The sequence below is a fragment of the Dama dama genome, chromosome Y (genome assembly GCF_033118175.1).
Source record: "Dama dama isolate Ldn47 chromosome Y, ASM3311817v1, whole genome shotgun sequence".
Lineage (NCBI taxonomy): Eukaryota > Metazoa > Chordata > Mammalia > Artiodactyla > Cervidae > Dama > Dama dama.
In genome coordinates, this window is record NC_083715.1 from 13,667,946 (window position 1) to 13,687,790 (window position 19,845).

The following is a 19,845-nucleotide window of genomic DNA, read 5'->3' on the forward strand; positions in this document are numbered from 1 at the left end:
AAAACACTTTCAACATACAGATCAAGACTTTCAATGTTTAGAAAACTGAGTATTACTTAGTGTCAAATTTCTGCAACTTCTAATCACATGTATTGAACATTAGGACTCCAAACTGTCTTCTGAAAGCTTCGCTGTAGAAATGCCCTTCTTACCATAGTGGCAACACCAAGTTTTGAAAAGAATATATGTTACCAAACAATAAGATTACACTTGGGCAATGTATATAAGAAAATAGCCCTTTGCATTAACTCAAATGCATAGTTCTCCTTGCTGTATGTACATTCTATCAAAAATATCAAGAAACCTCTAGATAACTGGGATACGTAGAAAGACTCTGCAAACAGATGAGTTCATACGAGGGCATATGATGCTGAGGCAATTTATTCAAAACATTCGTTAACTGGAGGTAAAATAGGGGAGGAATCTTCTCTCTTCTTCTTCCTCTCCAGTGTTTTGCAGCACAATTTGTGGTCTTTACCCCTAAGTTCCATTACATTGAAAGAAGCAAGTGTTAACATTTTACTCAAAATACTTCATCAGTTTTTTTTAAAAATACAGTACTTTAAAACAATTAAAATAAACCATGTTTATTTAAGGCCCATCAAACTACATTCATACTTAATTTTTCTTCTTCTTAGCAGGTGATGACCAAAATTCCAACTGTAGCATTATCCTCAACCTTCTGAGTTCAATTCAGATCTGTAAGTGAAAAGAACATCAGATCTACAGAAAAAAATAATTCTAATCATGCATAAAGGATCTTCCTACACTACTTGGAAAATCAATCCTTTTGAACTAAAGTTAAGGACACCAACCAGATTGTTTTCTCAGTTCCCATGTGTTTTCACTGTATCTCTATGATCTCCATGAGAACATCGCACGTTATGCAAGCTATTCTTTTTTCAATGTTTTAAATTAACTTGTTGATCTTAATTGCAGTTTAGGGTTCTTTCTTCTCCTAAAAAAGGGAAGAGCGGTACTAAATCAAATTCTCTGACTCAATCTGATCACAGGAGTGACACTCTAGTACATCACCAGCATAACTGACTCTGGCAAGAACTGCGATTCCGAGATAAAACACATAAACAAAACAAACATAAATACAAACAGAACAAAACCAACAAGAACACATAAACCTAAACAAAATTTCCAAAATAACACAAACTCTTTTCATGACCATTGTCTTTAGTGTTTTCCCCAACTCAACTGCTTAGTCACAGCTCCAGAAATCTGTCCTCTTTTCAGACTAAGGAAAGGCTTAACTCTGTGGCGCTTGGTATTCAAGTGTTCCCTTTGTTTCAATTCCTTGCCTTCAACCCCAGCTCAGCCGTGACTACCTTCAGGTCTCATAGAACATCCTATGCAACTGGTGCATTTTACATTCTCACCACAGAAAGTAACTTGTCAATTGTACCTCCACACTATTAATTGAGCCATAAGGGATCTCTGGCAAAACTGAACAAAATGTTGAGAGACAGAGGACAGCATTTCTATGAAATTTGTTGTCAGCATTACAAACGACCTATGTACTACAAAGATATCATTACATAGACATCTATTTAAAAGACATGTAATTACTGGATTCCTTCTTTGCATATAACCATTTTCTACTTTCTGATTTACAACTGATTTATAAAGCCCGGGTCCACTTTTTCAAATAAAACTGCCTTGTTTTCTTCAGCCACAATTGAACTGACATCTTTAAGATGTTCACTTTAACCTTTACATAATTGGTAACTCCAAATACATAAGAGACAATGACAGAAGCATCAGAAATATCTAAAAAAAAAAAAAATGTAAAACTTTTAGAGCCTCTGAAAAATGATAGCAAAACTGGGAAGAGAAAAAATGAAAAAACATTGAATGATATTGCACCACAACTTTTCTAATCCTTTTTCACCTCCTGTTTCTGGTGTGCTTTAAAATGGGTACAAGATCAGTAGATTACTGGGCTTCCCTGGTGGCTCAGAGGGTAAAATGTCTGCCTGCAATGCTGGAGACCCGGTTTCTATACCTGGGTCAGGAAGATCCCCTGGAGAACGAAATGGCAACCCACTCCAGTATTCTTGCCTGGAGAACCCCACTGACATGGACAGAGGAGCCTAGTAGGCTATAGTCCACAAGCTTGCAAAGAGTCGGACACGACTGAGCGACTTCACTTTCACATCAGTAGAGTATTATCATGTGTTTAAAAATCTGCAACAATCTGGTAAAAAAAAATAATCTGGTAAAATTGTCTGCATTAAAGGTACATATCCAGCTGTTCTAATTCATGGTGTGAGTAAGCTTAAAGTGCCCTGGGTTTTCATGGTTATTTGTGGCCCTGACATGCAGGCTGCTGATCATTCTTTTCCAACCAGGAATTGAACCCGTGATCCATACAGTGGATGCTGAAAATCTTAAAATACTAGACCACCAGGGCAGTGCTTTGGTTTCATTTCCTAGATGATCTGAAAATCCATCAAAGTACAGTACGGACTGGTATGAACACAATAGATGCGAAAGACTGACTAGCAACTAGTAAACTGTATAATGTAGGTGAACGTGTGATTGCTCACTTCCACTTAAAATTCAGTTTCTCTCAGTGTCTGAAAACGCTCTTAATAAGGATGTTGGTAAATGAAAGATCTTGAAATCTGTTTCCGAGGGCAGTGATCCGGTTTAGACTTCCTAAAATGTGCTCCTGGAATTCTGAACTTCTACCTTGGTGTTCAAACACTCATTGATGTTTTTGCACGTTTGGTTTCTACAGTACATTTTTACCACAGAAGTACCAAAAGAAGAAGAAGTCTAACAGGCCTTACAAGAGTATAAGCCATACTGTCATTCCAATTACTCGATGGGCCTGTCTCAAAAGTCAAGAGATACAAATCAATAAAACTTTCACTTAAATACATTCATAGCAGAACAGTGAGACATGGAGGAGTCTTATCATCACTAATTCCTTACCAAGATAAACAACCATTTCCCACAAACTCCAAACCAAAACTTTGTCCTAGAGTGATACAGGACAATTAATGTGACCTCTAAATACACGGGCAACAAAACAGGCCTTCATTTTAAGAATGCTTTGCAGTGAACTAAAATTCCAGTGCTTCAGCAAGCTGGCTTCAACATGCTTTACTTCTATTAATGTACCAGCCTTGTGAGGCAATACACTTTAAACCTGTCTGCTAAACTTCTTAATACTATCACTGTACACCCCCTTGCTTAATAAAGGCTCATTATGGAGTGCCCACTGTCAAACCTAACTGATTTAAAAGACAAACAAACAAGGATCCAAAGAACTATAAAGTTTTTGAAAATTTAAAAAGGTTGCCATGGTGGATTCTGAATATTAAGGAATATTCAAACTCACGGATACATAGGCCTCAATATATATTCACGTGTTCAACCTTCTGAGACCTAAAACGGTAAAAGATCTGACTACTTTCATGTACAAAACATTAAAAAGCATACACACACACGGTTCAGCCTTGACTTACACCTCAGGGTCTTCACCCTCAGCTGCAGGGTCCTTAAACTGGATTTCATCATCATCTTCAGTTTCAAAGGTATCTGTGTCACTAAGTTCCACTAAAAATACAATAAGAGCATACGCTTAAAAATATAAAATCAAGGTGTTACTAGATTAATTGCCTATTTAAAGAAACAATACTGGATTACTACTAAAACACTGAAGTGTACAACAGACTGCTTGTAATCAAACTTCGATTCAACAGTTTCATTCCAAGAAAAATCTTCCCAACTGCAAACACATCACAGAGAACAAACTCACAATGAAACTGCTAAAAGAAGTTCACTGCCAAGTAAGTATTGATCTGATTCCCAATTATCTTAGTATTTCTTAAACGACCTAATTGTCATCAGAATCTTCACTCTTACTTAAAACCACATAACTTGATAATAAAATGCACTCTAATAGAGTAAGTAAAATTGCTATCATGTCCAAAATGTGCGTTTAGTGCACTTCCTCTTTTTGGTTACTAGAAGTATTTTCATCTTTCCAAGCTTACTAGAGGAATACTTTTGTCTTTAAAAAATAAAAGGGATATCTTTTAAAAGCACTCTCCACAAAACGCCACAACAGTACTCTGTATACGAAGAAAAACTGAATACTCCTCCACAAAAATCAATACCAGTACCATAACTGTTGTCATCGAGTAGCTGAAACCAGCTATATAATCTCTTAAGCATTGTTAAGAGGCATTCCTTTAACAACTCGTATGTATAAGTCTAGAGCCCGTAAATTTTTCATTCCCCACCAAAAGAATATACTGCAGGAAGATAATCCATTACTAAGTTCTTAATATACTGAAGTATTTAACACATAGTTAAAGAGGATTGAAGCATATTTGTAAAAATACATAAAGAGAGAGAATCCTGAAACAACTGCTTCACCTAAACACTAATTAGCAAATGCTATGAGAAGACAGGGAAATGTAAAATCTTTGATAATAACTACCATATTCTGGAAGCTCTCCATAAGCCTTCAGACTTCTAGCTTCATCTGCACTGTACTTTAAGATTACATCTGCTCTGTTATCCTTGGAGAAGAACAAGGAAGGATCAAAATTGGTTATGCAAAGAATCATCAGCTGTCTCATAAATTACTTTCAGATAAACACACTTATGTGAAACCTCACCATTCTCTCACCTTCCTTCTATCATCCGCACACACGCGCACACACACACACACACAAGTCCTCGTGATGAAGTCTGCATGCATGACCAAATAAAATATAGACTAGGAAAATGATGTATATAATGCACTGAATCAAAAGTACGAAAAGGAAACACGGCGGCGGGGCGGGGTGGGGGGGGGGGAGTGCTGTGGCACTACTGTCCTTGTTCACTCTCTAACACTGTAGTTCTAAGTGAAGATGGTATTGTTACCCAAGAGAAACCTTTCTATCACCCACAGTTCTTAGAGTATCTTACTGATTTGCATTGTTTGTGGTGATTTAAAAAGATACCTATATTCTCCTAAAACCTGACAGGCTTGGAGTGAAGTCCTTGTGTGTTTATAAAGCTCTTCTGTGTGCTTCTGATGCAAATATGCCTGTGAAGTACTGCCCTAACAAAGTTCACTTTTCTCCATTTTAAAGACGCCCAGTCACTGACAGAGCAAACAATTCTGAATGCTTACAATTAACCTAGAAAAGGCCTAAAGAAAGGCAACTGAAAATATCACAGTCATAAAACTGCAGTGTAGTAGAAAGCAACACTTCTCAAACTATAATGTGCACAAAAAAACATGTAGGTATTGTGTTAAAAGTCTCAGTGCAACTCAGTAGGGAAGAGATTAGCTAATAACGTACTAAGATACTTCCACAGAGTGGGGGTGCTGCTATTATCTTTACAATATGATTTCAGTAACAAGGGTTTGCAATTATCCACAGCAGATTAAAAATCAGAAGAGCTGTTTGTGGCTATCACTTTGAAGTCAGTACCTCAATCCCTTATAGGATTAATATAATTGTGGTTACACTGCCCGTGAAACAAAGAATTAAACTGGGAACTAACAATTTTTCCATTCCTTTCCGGGGTTATATGTAGTTCAACTAAAATAAATGCACATGAAAATGATGCACATTTACAGAGTCTATATTTTTACTCAGCACATATGAAAAATGGAAAGGTTATAAATGGATGATCCAGATCAGAAAAACATACAAAGGAAAAAAATTCAGTAAAGTTTCAGGATATAAAATCAATATGCAAAAGTCAGTTATAGTAGTAATGTGTCCATACTACGCAAAGTAATGTACAGATTCCATGCGATTCCCATAGAAATTCAAGTAGCAGTTATTTTCAGAGACAAAGCTATATGGAACCGCAAACAATCCTAACCACCAAAGCAACCTGGAGGAAGAATAAAGCTGGAGGACACACACTTCCTGCTTTCCAAACACAACTGTCCCAACAATATGTCTCCGGCATTTCACCAGTAATATGGACTCTTGGGACAAAACTCATCACTCAGAAATAAAATTTTTCAAAGACAATCAAAACCCATGAAGGGAACCAAGATCTCAGTATAGAAAAGACATCCTCTCCAATAAACAGTACTGGGAAAACAATACTTAACATATAGTGGACGCCTTTCTTACACCACAAACTGCCTGAAATTACCCTGAAGTAGATCAGAAATTTAAACACAGGCCTGAAACCCTCAAACTACTGGCAAGAGAACGCAGTGCAAAACTACCAAGTGCCGCTCTTGCTCTTTGCTTTTTGTATACGACACCAAAGCCATAAGCAACACAAGCAAAACCTACTCAGTGGAACTACATCACACTAAATCACTTTTGCACAGAAAAGCAAATTGTCAACAACAACTACAAAAAGACAGTGTACTAGATCGGTAAAAATATTTGCAAATGTTATGACCAATGAGGGGATAACATCCAATGCAGATAAATCCTGCCATCTGGAGCAACTAGGATGAAACCGGAGGGTAGTGTGCTAAGAGAAACAAGTCACACAGAGAAGGCAAACACTGTAGGACCTCACTTATATGTGGAATCAAGACTGAAGACACACTAATCAAAGTTCAGGGATGCTCCTAACCTCTCAGCTTCGAGTCACCTGGATTTTCTGCACGAGCCTGAAATGAAGAGCTATCAGTCGCCTGGCTTAGTATCAAAGGTATACCACTGCAAGCACAGGGCCTGAATGCAGAGGATGAGAGGCCTGCTGGTTTTTAATGAAACCTCAAACACGGGCTGTCTGTGATGTCATAAAGAAGCATCCAGTGGCCACAGGCAAGGAAAAGATTCATGCCTTACACAATCTGTTTCAGAAATCACTCAACAAACAATGGCAAGAAAAAAGCCCTGGGAGAAGAAATCGGATCTCCCGTCTCACCATGTTATATTTGCACTTTTGAGTTTTCAACAAAAACAGAAACAAGAACAAACATGGGACGTACAAAGAAAAAGGAAAATGTGTTCGCTCACATACCAGAAAATACGTAGGCAATACAAAGCATGACTGAGAAAGCCTACAAGCTGGACTTAACAGAGACATTACCTCGGGTAGCATGTGTGAAAAGAAGACAAGAAACAGTGTGCATAATGTCGTTTTAATTGTGAAGAATATTTCACTAGAGAATCAAGACAAACTTATTCTTTAAAAGAAAACTAGTGGAGATAAAAAAGTCGCTTTAATCACTAATAGAATGATCACACCAAAAAAATCAACAGGGAAACAGAAGACTGAAATTTACAAATCAGCACATCTTAATTATTTACAGGAAACATGACTTGATAATAGAATAGAGAGAGAAACATGACCTGATAATAGAATTATTGCACTTAAAATTTAACTGGGCACATGTGATGGGTTTGACTTCTGTCTCACAAGTCTTAGTACAAACACTGAGGTCATAGCGGGCAACTAACAAGTAGCTTTTTAAGCATTCATCTCAGATTTATAACATACACTCTAAATGACCTAGTCTATGTCTTACCCTTCTCCTACAAGCCAAACCCCCCCCCCCTTGGAGATTAGAGGTTTTGCCTGACTTAATTGCATCATCTTACAGCAGTGATTTCTCAAACTGCGATTTGAGACCTTGAAATTTAAAAACTGCAACTGAGAACCCAACATAAATTACTAAATTTTTTTTAGTGAGTAATAATGCTAATGAAAATCACTCTCATATGCTACTGTTCTATTTCAGCAAAGGGTAGTTTACAAAAGTATTTAAAAAGCAAAATGGGCGGAGTCCTCTGGTGGTCCAATGACAAGGACTCAGGGCTTCCTCAGATGTATTCTGGGTTCAATCTCTGACTGGGGATCTAAGATCCCACGAGCTTCAGCGCCATCAAAAATTAAAGGAAAAGACAAGTGAAAGGAAAATGAATAATCTAGCTCTGTGAAATATATATCATAAAATATGAAGATACCTTCTCATTTTACTGCAGAATACTGAAAACGTCAGCCTGCACCAGAATCACTGAAAACCTAGCACAGAGGCCTGACTACACCTGGACTTTAAAGAAGGACAGAAGGATGAGCTCTAGTATTTATCCAAAATTATAAGAGAATATTTATTACTTATTATATTTAAAATAAAGAAAGAAACAACCAGTCTTCCCACAAAACACATGTACCGTCAGCCAGCCAGAATCCTATCATCTTAAACACTGTGGATCATAACAAATTTGGATGCCAGAAGGATGAGACTCATAACTGGCTAGAACAGGTCAAATGCATTTTATTGCATCATCTAGATACTGATATTAATGATTCTTAAATTCAAGATTATACACTTACACGTAATTCTTACCTGATAGTCTCGAAGACCAACCAATATAATATCTGAAGAATTTATCCAAACCTATAAAAGAAAACTCATGCTATATTGTATGTAAAATGCAAACAATAGTGTTCAATGTAAAGCAATACTTAATACAAAAAATATAATTCATTCGGTCTGTGAGAAATATCTACTAATGAATTACAGCAAAACTACAGTTGAGTGTGTGTGTGTATGTGTGTGTGGTCTGTGTGTGTTGTGTGTGCATGTGCATGTATGTGTGTATTATCTGTGTGTGTGCTCATGCCTACGAGCATCTGAATGTACAAGAGCATAGTTCTTTGTCACGTGAATTACTTTTATTCACAAATCACTCTGGACATTTTCAGTTCTTTTCAACAAATGAAAATAAGTCATCTACACAAATACAGTCATCTAGTTACCAGTCGACGTCAATTCAGGTTCCCAAACCACTAACTGGAAGAGAATGACTCAAGAGAACAAAACTGATTTTTAATCCAAAAAAGTAGGGTTGAAGGAACTTTTAAACAATATGGTCAATCAACGTGCCAAAATTACTAAATAAGATGCTCTACCATGTTCCAATTTCAAATGTTCCTAACAACACATACAGCTGTTCCCACAAAGCAAAGTCTTACCCAGGACCAAATGTTAGGTTTAGTTAACAATTGGACTTCTGTTGTCTGAAAAATAATCTTCAGGTGTTTTATTTTTCTTGCTTTCTTTCTTTCTTTCTTTCACGGCTTACCATTTCCATTTGGTTCATACACGGACTCTGTCTGTTTCCGCAAGAGCAAACATTTCTGGCATAAGTCCAGTCTAGGTGTCACAAATCATTCTTTCTAAATCTAAGTCCTAGTATTAAAGTTATCAAGCATTTTCTAATTTTATGCGTTTATATTGCCATATAAATCACTATTCTTGAAGTCTTCAAGAATTCACCAAATTCAGTCACTTGGAAGCACAGATAAATGTTTTAAAGGTAAGCTTTGGACTAAAGGAAAATATACCTCCACACTGACCTTTTTTCTCAAGCTTCCTCGGATATGACATATCCTTGTCACACCGTCAAAGCACACTGCTTCCAACCGTGCATTTCCCAACATTTTGGTTACCTGGGCATACTCTTAGGAAGGGGCAGAAAAGAAAAAAGAAAAACAAAACCGTAACATACTGTCCAGTTTTCCTAAAAATGCAACACTTGTGATTAAGTTGGTAACTTCACTGTGAGTGCTAACTTTAGACCAAACCATAATTTAAAACAGAACAAAAGGTTCAAGTATGACAACAAATGAGAGCTGTCTCAGGGGACATATATTAATGTTATCCACAAAAATGGGAGAACTCTTAGGCTCTCAAGCAATGGCTACGGTCTCATTCAGCTAAACTGATGCACTTATCCTCTTGTTTTCTGAGCAAGTAAAAGTTGACAAAAGTGAAGCAGTTAATCCAAAATCACAAACGTTATTTCCACGAAAAGCTATCGCTACTGGGTATATTTAAGTCATCCACTAATTTGAGAAAATCAGTTCAGTCTTTGTCTTCACGACTGCATGCTCCACCTCTGCACACCAAAGTGGCTCACTTCAGACTGCGCCCTACATGCTGGCTTAGCAACCTCTCATGCTGCATATTTGCAAAATCTTGCCTCTCCTTTCCCTCATTAACTCTACTGATAAGCAACAGCAGGCTGATCACCAACGAACATTTGCTTGAGGACACACTGATGCTTATTCTAAAGTCCTTAATAGAGTATTTCAAGATAAAGCGTCAAATGCTTAAAGACAATTCTATCTAAGCATAGTCAAGAGGCCACCAGATTCTACTGTCAGTTGAAGACACTGACATAAGCATTAGCCAGCACGGGATGACGTCTTCTTGACTTTAAATGACAAACGCAGGCATCAGAATAGAGAAAGAAACAGGCAGTTAATATAAAGCAGGTACATTACTAAAGGTTTACTAAGGACAAACATCAAAGTGACAGCCACTGCAGCCACGATATTAAAGGCGACTGCTCCTGGACCTTTCAGGTATGATATAAATAAAGTCCCTGATGATTATACCGTGGAAGTGAGAAACAGATTTAAGGAACTAGATCTGATAGACAGAGTGCCAGATGAACTACAGACAGAGGTTCGTGACATTGTACAGGAGACAGGGAGCAAGACCATCCCCAAGAAAAAGAAATGCAAAAAATGCAAGATGGCTCTCGAGGAGGCCTTACAAACAGCTATGAAAAGAAGGGAAGTGAAAACAAAGGAGTAAAGGAAAGACATACCCATTTGAATGCAGAGTTCCAAACAATGGCAAGGAGAGATAAGAAAGCCTTCCTTGGCGACCAGTGCAAGCAAAGAGAGGAAAATAAAAGAATGGAAAAGATTTCTTCAGGACAATTAGAGATACCAAGGGAACGTGTCATGCAAAGATGGGCTCCAGAAAAGGCAGAAATGGTATGGACTTAACAGAAGCAGAAGATATTAAGAAGAGGTGGCAAGAATACACAGAAGTGCACAAAAATGATCTGCCCGACCCAGATAATCACCAAGGAGTGATCACTCACCTGGAGCCAGACATCTTGGAACGTGAAATCAAGCGGGCCTTAGAAGTATCACTACAGACAAAGCTAGTGGAGGTGATGGATTTCCAGCTGAGCTATTTCAAATCCTCAAAGATGATGCTGTGAAAGTGCTGCAGTCAATGTGCCAGCAAATTTGGAATACTCAGCAGGGGCAAGGGGACAGGAAACGTCAGTTTTCTTTCCAATCCCAAAGAAAGGCAACGCCAAAACCTCTCAAAGTACCGCACTGCTGTACTCATCTCATACGCTGGCAAAGTAATGCTCAAAATTCTACAAGCCAGGCTTCAACAATACATGAACTGTGAACTTCCAGATGTTCAAACCTGGTTTTCTAAAGGCAGAGGAACGGAGATCAAATTGCCAACATCCACTGGATCATGGAAAAAGCAAGAGAGTTCCAGAAAAACATCTATTTCTGCTTTACTGACTATGCCAGAGCCTTTGACTGTGCAGATCACAATAAACTGTGCACAATTCAAAAACGTTGGGAATACCAGCCCACCTGACCTGCCTCTTGAGAAATCTGTATGCAAGTCAGGAAGCAACAGTTACTGGTGGATGTGGAACAACAGACTGGTTCCAAGTAGGAAATGGAGCATATCTAGGCTGCACATTGTCAACCTGCCTATTTAACTTCTATGCAGAGTACATCACGAGAAATGCTGGGCTGGATGAAGCACAAGGTGGAATCAAGACTGCCGGCAAAAATTCAATAATCTCAGATACGCAGATGACAGCACCCTTGAGGAAAGATCCTCTTTATGAGAGTGAAAGAAGAGAGGGAAAAAGTTGGCTTAAAGCTAAACATTCTGAAAACAAAGATCATGGCTTGCGGTGCCATCACTTCATGGCAAATACATAAGGAAGAGTGGAAACAGTGGCTGACTTTAGTTTCGGGGCCTTGAAAGCCACTGCAGATGGTGACCATAAGCATGACATAAAAAGACGCTTGGATGGAAAGTTACAACCAAACTATACAGCATATTGAAAAGCAGAGACATTCCTTTGCCAACAAAGGTGCATCTAGGCAAAGGCTATGGTTTTTCCAGCAGTCATGTATGGATGTGTGAGACAGGACGGTAAAGAAAGCTGAGTGCTGAAGAACTGATGCTCTTGAACTGTGCTGTTGGAGGAGACTCTTGAGAGTCACTTGGACTGCAAGGAGATCCAACCAGTCCATACTAAAGGAGATCAGTCCTGGGTGTTCATTGGAAGGACTGATCTTGAAGCTGAAACTCCAATACTTTGGCCACCTGATGTGACGAGTTGACTCTTTCGCAAAGACCCTGATGCTGGCAAAGATTGAGGACGGGAGGAGAAGGGAACAAGAGAGGATGAGCTGGTTGGATGGCATCACTGACTCAAGGGACATGAGTCTGGCTAAACTCCAGGAGTTGCTGATGGACAGGGAGGCCTGGCTTGCTGTAGTCCACGGCGTTGCAAAGAGTTGGAAATGACTGAGCGACTGAACTGAACTGAACTGCTCCTTGGAAGAAAAGCGATGACAACTCTAGACAGCATGTTAAAAGGCAGAGATATTACTTTGATGACAACGCTCTGTACCGTCAAAGCTCTAGTTCTTCCAGTAGCCATGTATGGATGTGCGAGTTGGGACCATGAAGAGGGCTGAACGCCAAAGAGTTGAAGTGTATCAACTGTAGCGCTGGAGAAGACTCTTCAGAGTCCCTTGGGCAGCAAGGAAATCAAATCAGTCAATCCTAAAGGAGATCAACCCTGAATATTCACTGCAAGGACTGCTGCTGAAGCTCCAATACTTTGGCCACCTGATGCAAAGAGTCGACTGCAAGGAGAAGACCCTGATGTGGGAGGGAAAGCAGGAGGGGAAGAGAACAGGACAACAGAAGATGAGACGGTTGGATGGTATCACAGGATTCAAGGGATAAGCGTCTGAGCGAATGCAAGGGTATGGTAAGGACAGGGAACCCAGGTGTACTGCCGTTCACGGGGTCCCGCAAGGGTCACAGACATGGCTTAGTGACTGAGAAACAACTCCCCCAAAGAGATTCTTGTCTCATCTGTCATTATCCTGAAAGGTAAATGGGATTCCAACTATGGACAGTCCCTTGCATCACAGGCCATGAACCCAGCTCAGTACTCAGGGCTGCTACACAGGAGAAAAGAACAAAGAAAAGATAATGATAATTTAAAGACTGGCCCTGAAACACACTTCTAACGTAAGGAAAAAATATGAAGGTCAAAGACCAGATTATCTTTAGAAACACATCATGTTTCAAATAATCAATAAAAATATTTGTGTTTGTTCCTGAGCGTGTGTGTGTGTGTGTGTGTGTGTGTGTGTGTTTAGTGACTTGCACTATGCAGGAATAACTACATGGCTTTGTTATGAAGTGCTGGAAATGACTGAAACAAATGGACAAATGTTTATGGTGGTTATATATACACCAGCTCAACAACAGAGAATAGAATTTTCAATTGAGAGAAAGGTATGCACAAGAACTGAACAATATGCTAACTTCAATTCATTTCAACATCCACATATGGCTCCTGGCTATTCCTGAACAGGGGTTTGCCCAGTGGCTCAGCCATGAAGAATCCACCTGCAAACGCAAGAGACAAAGGAGACAACGCACTAGACTTCCGGGCCAGGATGAGCCTGTGGAGAAGCAAATGGCAACATACTCCAGTATTCTTGCCTGGAGAATCCTGTGGACACAGGAGCCAGGTGGGCTACAGTCCCCGAGATCTCAAAAGAGTCAGATGTGACTAAGCGCAAGCACTGGGGCTAGAACCGAGTACCTACCAAGTGACAGTATAATGCTAAGGTTAAATTTCCTGTGACCATGCTACTGGAGTTACATAGGAGAAAGGCTTCGCTCTTACGAGATGGAATATTTAGGGCTAAAGTCCATAACTGTATGTAACGAGACCCGCCTAGAAGAAAGTTTAATATGTTAGGAGGACTTTGACAAAGGAGGCAAGAATATACAGTGGAAAAAAGACAACCTCTTTTAACAAGTGGTGCTGGGAAAACTGGTCAACCACTTGTAAAAGAATGAAACGAGAACACCTTCTAACACCATACACAAAACTAAACTCCAATGCAGTAAGGATCTAAATGTAAGACCAGAAACTATAAAACTCCCAGAGGAGAACATAGGCAAAACACGCTCCGACATAAATCACAGCAGGATCCTCTATGACCCACCTCCCAGAATATTGGAAATAAAAGCAAAAAGAAACAAACGGGACCTAATGAAACTTAAAAGCTTTTGCACAACAAAGGAAACTATCAGCAAGGTGAAAAGACAGCCCTCAGATTGGGAGAAAATAATAGCAAACGAAGCAACAGACAAAGGATTAATCTCAGAAATATACAAGCAACTCCTGCAGCTCAATTCCAGAAAAATAAATGACCCAATCAACAAATGGGCCAAAGAACTAAACAGACATTTCTCCAAAGAAGACATACAGATGGCTAACAAACACATGAGAAGATGCTCAACATCACTCATTATCAGAGAAATGCAAATCAAAACCACAACGAGGTACCATTACACGCCAGTCAGGATGGCTGCTATCCAAAAGTCTACAAGCAATAAATGCTGGAGAGGGTGTGGAGAAAAGGGAACCCTCTTACACTGCTGGTGGGAATGCAAACTAGTACAGACACTATGGAGAACAGTGTGGAGATGTCTTTAAAAACTGGAAATAGAACTGCCATATGACCCAGCAATCCCACTTCTGGACATACACACGGAGGGAACCAGATCTCAAAGAGACACATGCACCCCAGGGTTCATCGCAGCGCTGTTTATAATAGCCAGGACATGGAAGCAACCCAGATGTCCATCAGCAGAGGAATGGATAAGGAAGCTGTGGTACATATACACCATGGAATATTACTCAGCCATTAAAAAGAATTCATTTGAATCAGTTCTAATGAGATGGATGAAACTGGAGCCCATTATACAGAGTGAAGAAAGCCAGAAAGATAAAGACCAATACAGTATACTAATGCATATATATGGAATTTAGAAAGCTGGTAACCATAACCCTACATGCAACACAGAAAGAGAGACACAGATGTACAGAACAGGCTTTTGGACTCTGTGCGAGAAGGCGAGGGTGGGATGTTTTGAGAGAACAGCATCGAAACATGTATACTATCAAGGGTCAAACAGATCACCAGCCCAGGTTGGATGCATGAGACAAGTGCTCGGGCCTGGTGCACTGGGAAGACCCAGAGGGATCGGGTGGAGAGAGAGGTGGGAGGGGGGGTTGGGGTGGGGGAATACATGTATATCCATGGCTGATTCATGCCAATGTATGGCAAACACCACTACAATACTGTAAAGTAATTAGCCTCCAACTAATAAAAATAAATGAAAAAAACAAACAAACAAACAAACAAACAAAATGGTAGGAGGAAAATGTGCATGTTCCAAAAGAAAGAATAGAAGAAAGCACTGAAAATTAGTGAGTCTAAGTTATAAACAAAATATGGGAGTTGCACTCATATTTCATCTCCTCTGTGGGCTTAGCTAAATATGAAAGGGGAAAAAGTAAGTGCTTCAGTCAGTTATTTTACTCTTATTTTAGTCTGCACTTACTCAAGTAAGAGAGAGTCAACTATTCTGTTACTTTATTAAATATGATCATGCACTAGTGACATTGGAGTACTGAGGGGCTGAGGTCTTGGCATGGATTTCTCATAGTCTACTGAAAAATGAGTGCAAAAGTAGGCGATTTTCAATGTTGGCAGCCAGGCTTACTCTGCTCCAAACACTACAATTCACTGTCATTTATACCATGGTTATCCACAGAATAAAAACAGGACACCTTGTTTACAGAAATGCCACATTGTAAACCTGCATGAGAAAACAAATAGTGTACAATAAATTAATACAGAAATTATGGAGAAATATAGGGCACTGTAAATGGGGAAAAGATGGAGATACGAGGGGCTTCCGTCGTGGCTCAGGGGTAGGGAATCCACCTGCCAATACAGCAGACACTGGTCTGACCCCTGGTCCAGGATGAACTCACATGCCTCCCAAAGACTGAGCCCCTGTGCCACAGCTATTGCGCCTGTGCTCTACAGCCTAGAAGCTGCAACTACTGAGCCCATGCACTGCAACTACTGAAGCCTGGTCTCCCAAGAGCCTCTGCTCCACAAGTGGAGAGGGCACCCCGATGGGAAGCTCGTGCATTGCAGCTACAGAGCAGCCCCTGCTGTCCTCATCGAAAGAAAAGCCCATGCGCAGTAAAGAAGGCCCAGCACAGCAAAAAAAAAAAACAAAAAGAAAAACACATAAGCAGATAAAAATCATTTAGATGAAGAAAAACAAGGGAGTTATCAGACAACTCCTCAGCATTATGACTAAGACATGTTTCAGATCAAACTGTGAAATTCACATTACTAGAAAAGGTATAAGTAAAGAATTCTTACCTTGTCCATCTTCTTTAAAGACTAGGTCTCTATTTTTATATTCATTCTCCTTCTTACCCTTACGCTTGTTTCTGCCTCCTTTACCTAAGTGATTAAAAAGTGAATAAAAATTGAAATCTAATCATCTGTATAATAGTTTACAAACTCAACTGTAAAACAAACGAACATAAGCTTTGAAACTTTACAAAAACACAGGGGAACAAACAGGTTATCATTTAAATAGCAGGAAAATATTAACAGACCTCAAAAGAGATTTACAATTTAACCTAACTTGCTTACCGATTAGCCGCTTACCAATTGCCAATGACGTTCTTCTAAATCGCTTAACAGCTAATATCAACCACATAACACATTACCAGAGATAACCATTAGCATTTTTATTATCCATGCTTTCCAATTAAACCTGGATTCTATACATTCTCTTCCACAATTTACTTTCCAATTAATAAACCAAGACTACTCCATATATCTGTAAAGGAATGGAAACTGAAAAATCATATGTAGAAACTTCTTCAGTTTGGCATGAGCGTTAGCAGCTGGTTTAAAAGTCCCACAGAAGGAAGACGGGAGCCACCCAAGGCTGGACTGAAGATAACATTAACAAAAATGTATTGAACATCTATTAAGCACCAAGCTGTACTAAGTCAGCATTCATAAAGTCAGTCCTATTCTCTTCAGGATACACAACCCAATGTGGGCATCTGAAACTTCATTCCTAAAAACAGAGGAGGAAACAAGGACTGTTTCTCTTGTTACAAATGCACACTTATTTGTAAGCTAAAAGTGAATTAAATAGATTAGAAAAAAACAAGTAGAAGTGGTTTGTAATTTACCTAACACATTATGAAAAAGAGGTTTCTAGAGTTTGCCTGGATAGTTAGCAGGAAAACATTTGCTTGCTAGAGAAAGGCTGTGCCAGTTGGTTTGGGGAATGTAGAGAGCACTGAACTCAAAGGTGAAAAATTTGACCCAATGTGGCAAACCTTAAGGAAGCCTTGAGAGCTAACATGAAGTGTCAGGAATGAATAATGAAGAGAGGTTTGCTTCTCGTGTAATGTGAAATGTGGTGCTACTCTGAAGGAGATATTCTCACTCCTAGCAGTTCCAGTTTGCCAGGAGGCATTACAAGAATATTAAACATGACACAAGAACAACTCAGGTCTCTAAAAAGGAGAATTCAAGGACTGACTGTCCCAGGGCTCTGCTTCAGTTAGCTTAGAAGTACCGTTTTGGAAGTTACAAGCAGAAGTACTGTCAAATCTGGTTATTTGTGAACTGTCTGACTCAGAATAAAGACAAATAGAAATACACAGTGCCAGCATCTATTTTACTGGATAAGAAGGCTGAACACGTTGGGATATGTGTGCGTTCTAAAGAAGGTTAAGGTTTGTGACAGGCAGAAGAAAGTAAACTGGCAGACATGAACCTAAACGTGCAACAGCGTTTTGCCTCCGTGTTTGCAAAGCAGTCTTTTCACCAGTAGTCAACCGCGCACAAAGTAAACTACTGACAAGTATTTACTAGACCCAAAGAGAGAATCAGTGTGTCACAAACAACAGCTAAGGAGAGTCTTCGGAAGGGATGAAGGCCTCAGGGACGAAGCCTCAGCTGCCCGAAAGTAGCCTTCTGCCAGTTTACTAACGGCCTGCAGTTAAACTGGCATGAATCCAAAACTAATCGTATTTTCAGCTCCGTGTAAAACTGACAAAAGCGGAGAGGAAATTATCCCGCTCTGTCTACAGAGCGGGAGGAAGCAGGAGCCGCTTCCTAGCTCCTCTGTGGACTGTGGAGTCCGCTCAAAGACCTCAGCCAACCACACGACGGAGAAACTACCACTGACCGCGGCAGAGCAGACCCTGGTGCCGGGAAGCCGAGTCATTACCTTTATTCTTGGGCATAGCTGCAACGGCAGGCTCACTGTTTCCAAGCAGCTTCCGGTGCCGCTGCCGCTGGCAGGTAATCCTCCGAGGTTTCCAAGGAGCTAACCTACACACTCCGACTTGAGAACTTGCGCGAGAAATCGGAGCGCAGCCACGCCTAGCAGCAGCAAAATGGCGACCCAGCCAGTGTCACGTGGTTAACGTCACTTTCCCCGCCTCTGACGCTATGGGCCTATCCTCCAAGCACAGTCTCTTCCGCCCTACGGAGCACGTGTAGTCCAAACCCACTGACTTCCTGGCACTCAACAATGTGAGGGACGCTGTGACAGATTGCAGTAGACAGGTATAGATTTTTGGAGAACACTGCGCTGAGCGAGATGTGTCAATATAGTGGAGACCGCATGCATTTCCCCAACTAGAAAGGGCTTGAGCTGACTCAAACTACTGAGTAGACTTTTGCTATTTTGTAATAAGTGCTCTTGACCATTTGCTCTCTGATCGTTTCTTTGTTTGAATTGTATGTGTTGTCTTCCTTCTTGGAGAAACAAATTCCACCAGGAGGCTTCTGTTAGAAATATGGTACATAGTACACTGGTGGAAGAATTAAAGAGAAAGGGTATAGATGTCTCTCAAAAGATTGAGCCCAGGATCATTACAGACCCCTCTTAGGTCCACCAAGATTGGTGTATCCAGATGTCGTATCCAGTGTCAGATGGGTAGAATAAAGTTTAAAGTTAGTGTAAACAAACAAAATAAATGGATAAAGAATAAAATTTAGAAATATCAAAAACTTTCTCTTCAGAAATGTTCAGGATTGTTTTTCATAGTGATGGAAGTGATGGATAGTTTCACCTATTTTAAGTATGAGGAAACATTCGGGACTACGTGTTACTTCACTTGAACTAATTTATGCAAGACGCCCTACCTTTTGACGTGAGAAACCACTATTGTCCATGTGCTTTAACCACTAAAGAAAAGTCACTCTTGATCGACTTAAGGAAAGACGTCAAAATCTACTGCAGTTGTCCATCAGCAGTGCATGCTTGAGAAACTCCGGATGGGAAAAACATGATGAAGCATTTCTGTGCTTGGGTCTATGGGTCCCTAGATGGTTAAGATGAATATGGGAATGGAAACTTTAGTGATTCCACATGCTTGCCTAGAGAAACGCTACAGTCTCTTGCTTTCAATCCTTGTTTGTTTGGCGTGTTTTTTTTTTTTTTTTTTCTTTGTGATTATCAGGAATGTTTACGAAAGTTATGTGTTTCACTACATATAGTTTCTGCGTTAAAGAAGGTTGTATATGTACTGGCTCTGCCCCTGCGTCTGCCTCTAAGCCTCCTCTCAAAACTGTGTGAAAGACCATTTCCAGCCTGTGGTCTTCAAGTTTCCTGAACTTATGATTTTCTATTTATACTATTAATTATTTATGATATTTTATCAACAATACTATGATTTCCCTCACTTTTGCTTTTTGTTTTGCCTCAAGGTCAAAACGGTGTATGGAAAGTTGGTTTCCTTCAATCATGCCCTATAATCAATGAGCCCACATAGCAAGGATTGACAATTGATACTTTTTAGCAGAATTGAGGGCTTCCCTGGTAGCTCAACCAGTAAAGAATCCACTGCAATGGCAGGACACCCCAGTTTGTTTCCCAAGGTTGAA

At 39.8% G+C, this 19,845-nt stretch overlaps 1 protein-coding gene across 1 annotated transcript; it reads right to left on the bottom strand.

Annotated features, from left to right (window-relative positions):
• Positions 1 to 3,481: 3,481 nt before the first annotated feature.
• Positions 3,482 to 18,197, bottom strand: LOC133053610 (eukaryotic translation initiation factor 1A, Y-chromosomal-like). Its single transcript, XM_061138162.1, has 6 exons — positions 18,182 to 18,197; positions 16,300 to 16,383; positions 9,310 to 9,413; positions 8,297 to 8,347; positions 4,466 to 4,547; positions 3,482 to 3,576 (listed from the first exon to the last, which is right to left on the bottom strand). Exons 1-6 carry the CDS (start codon positions 18,195 to 18,197, stop codon positions 3,482 to 3,484), a joined length of 432 nt encoding a protein of 143 aa, XP_060994145.1.
• Between the last annotated feature and the right edge of the window lie 1,648 nt (positions 18,198 to 19,845).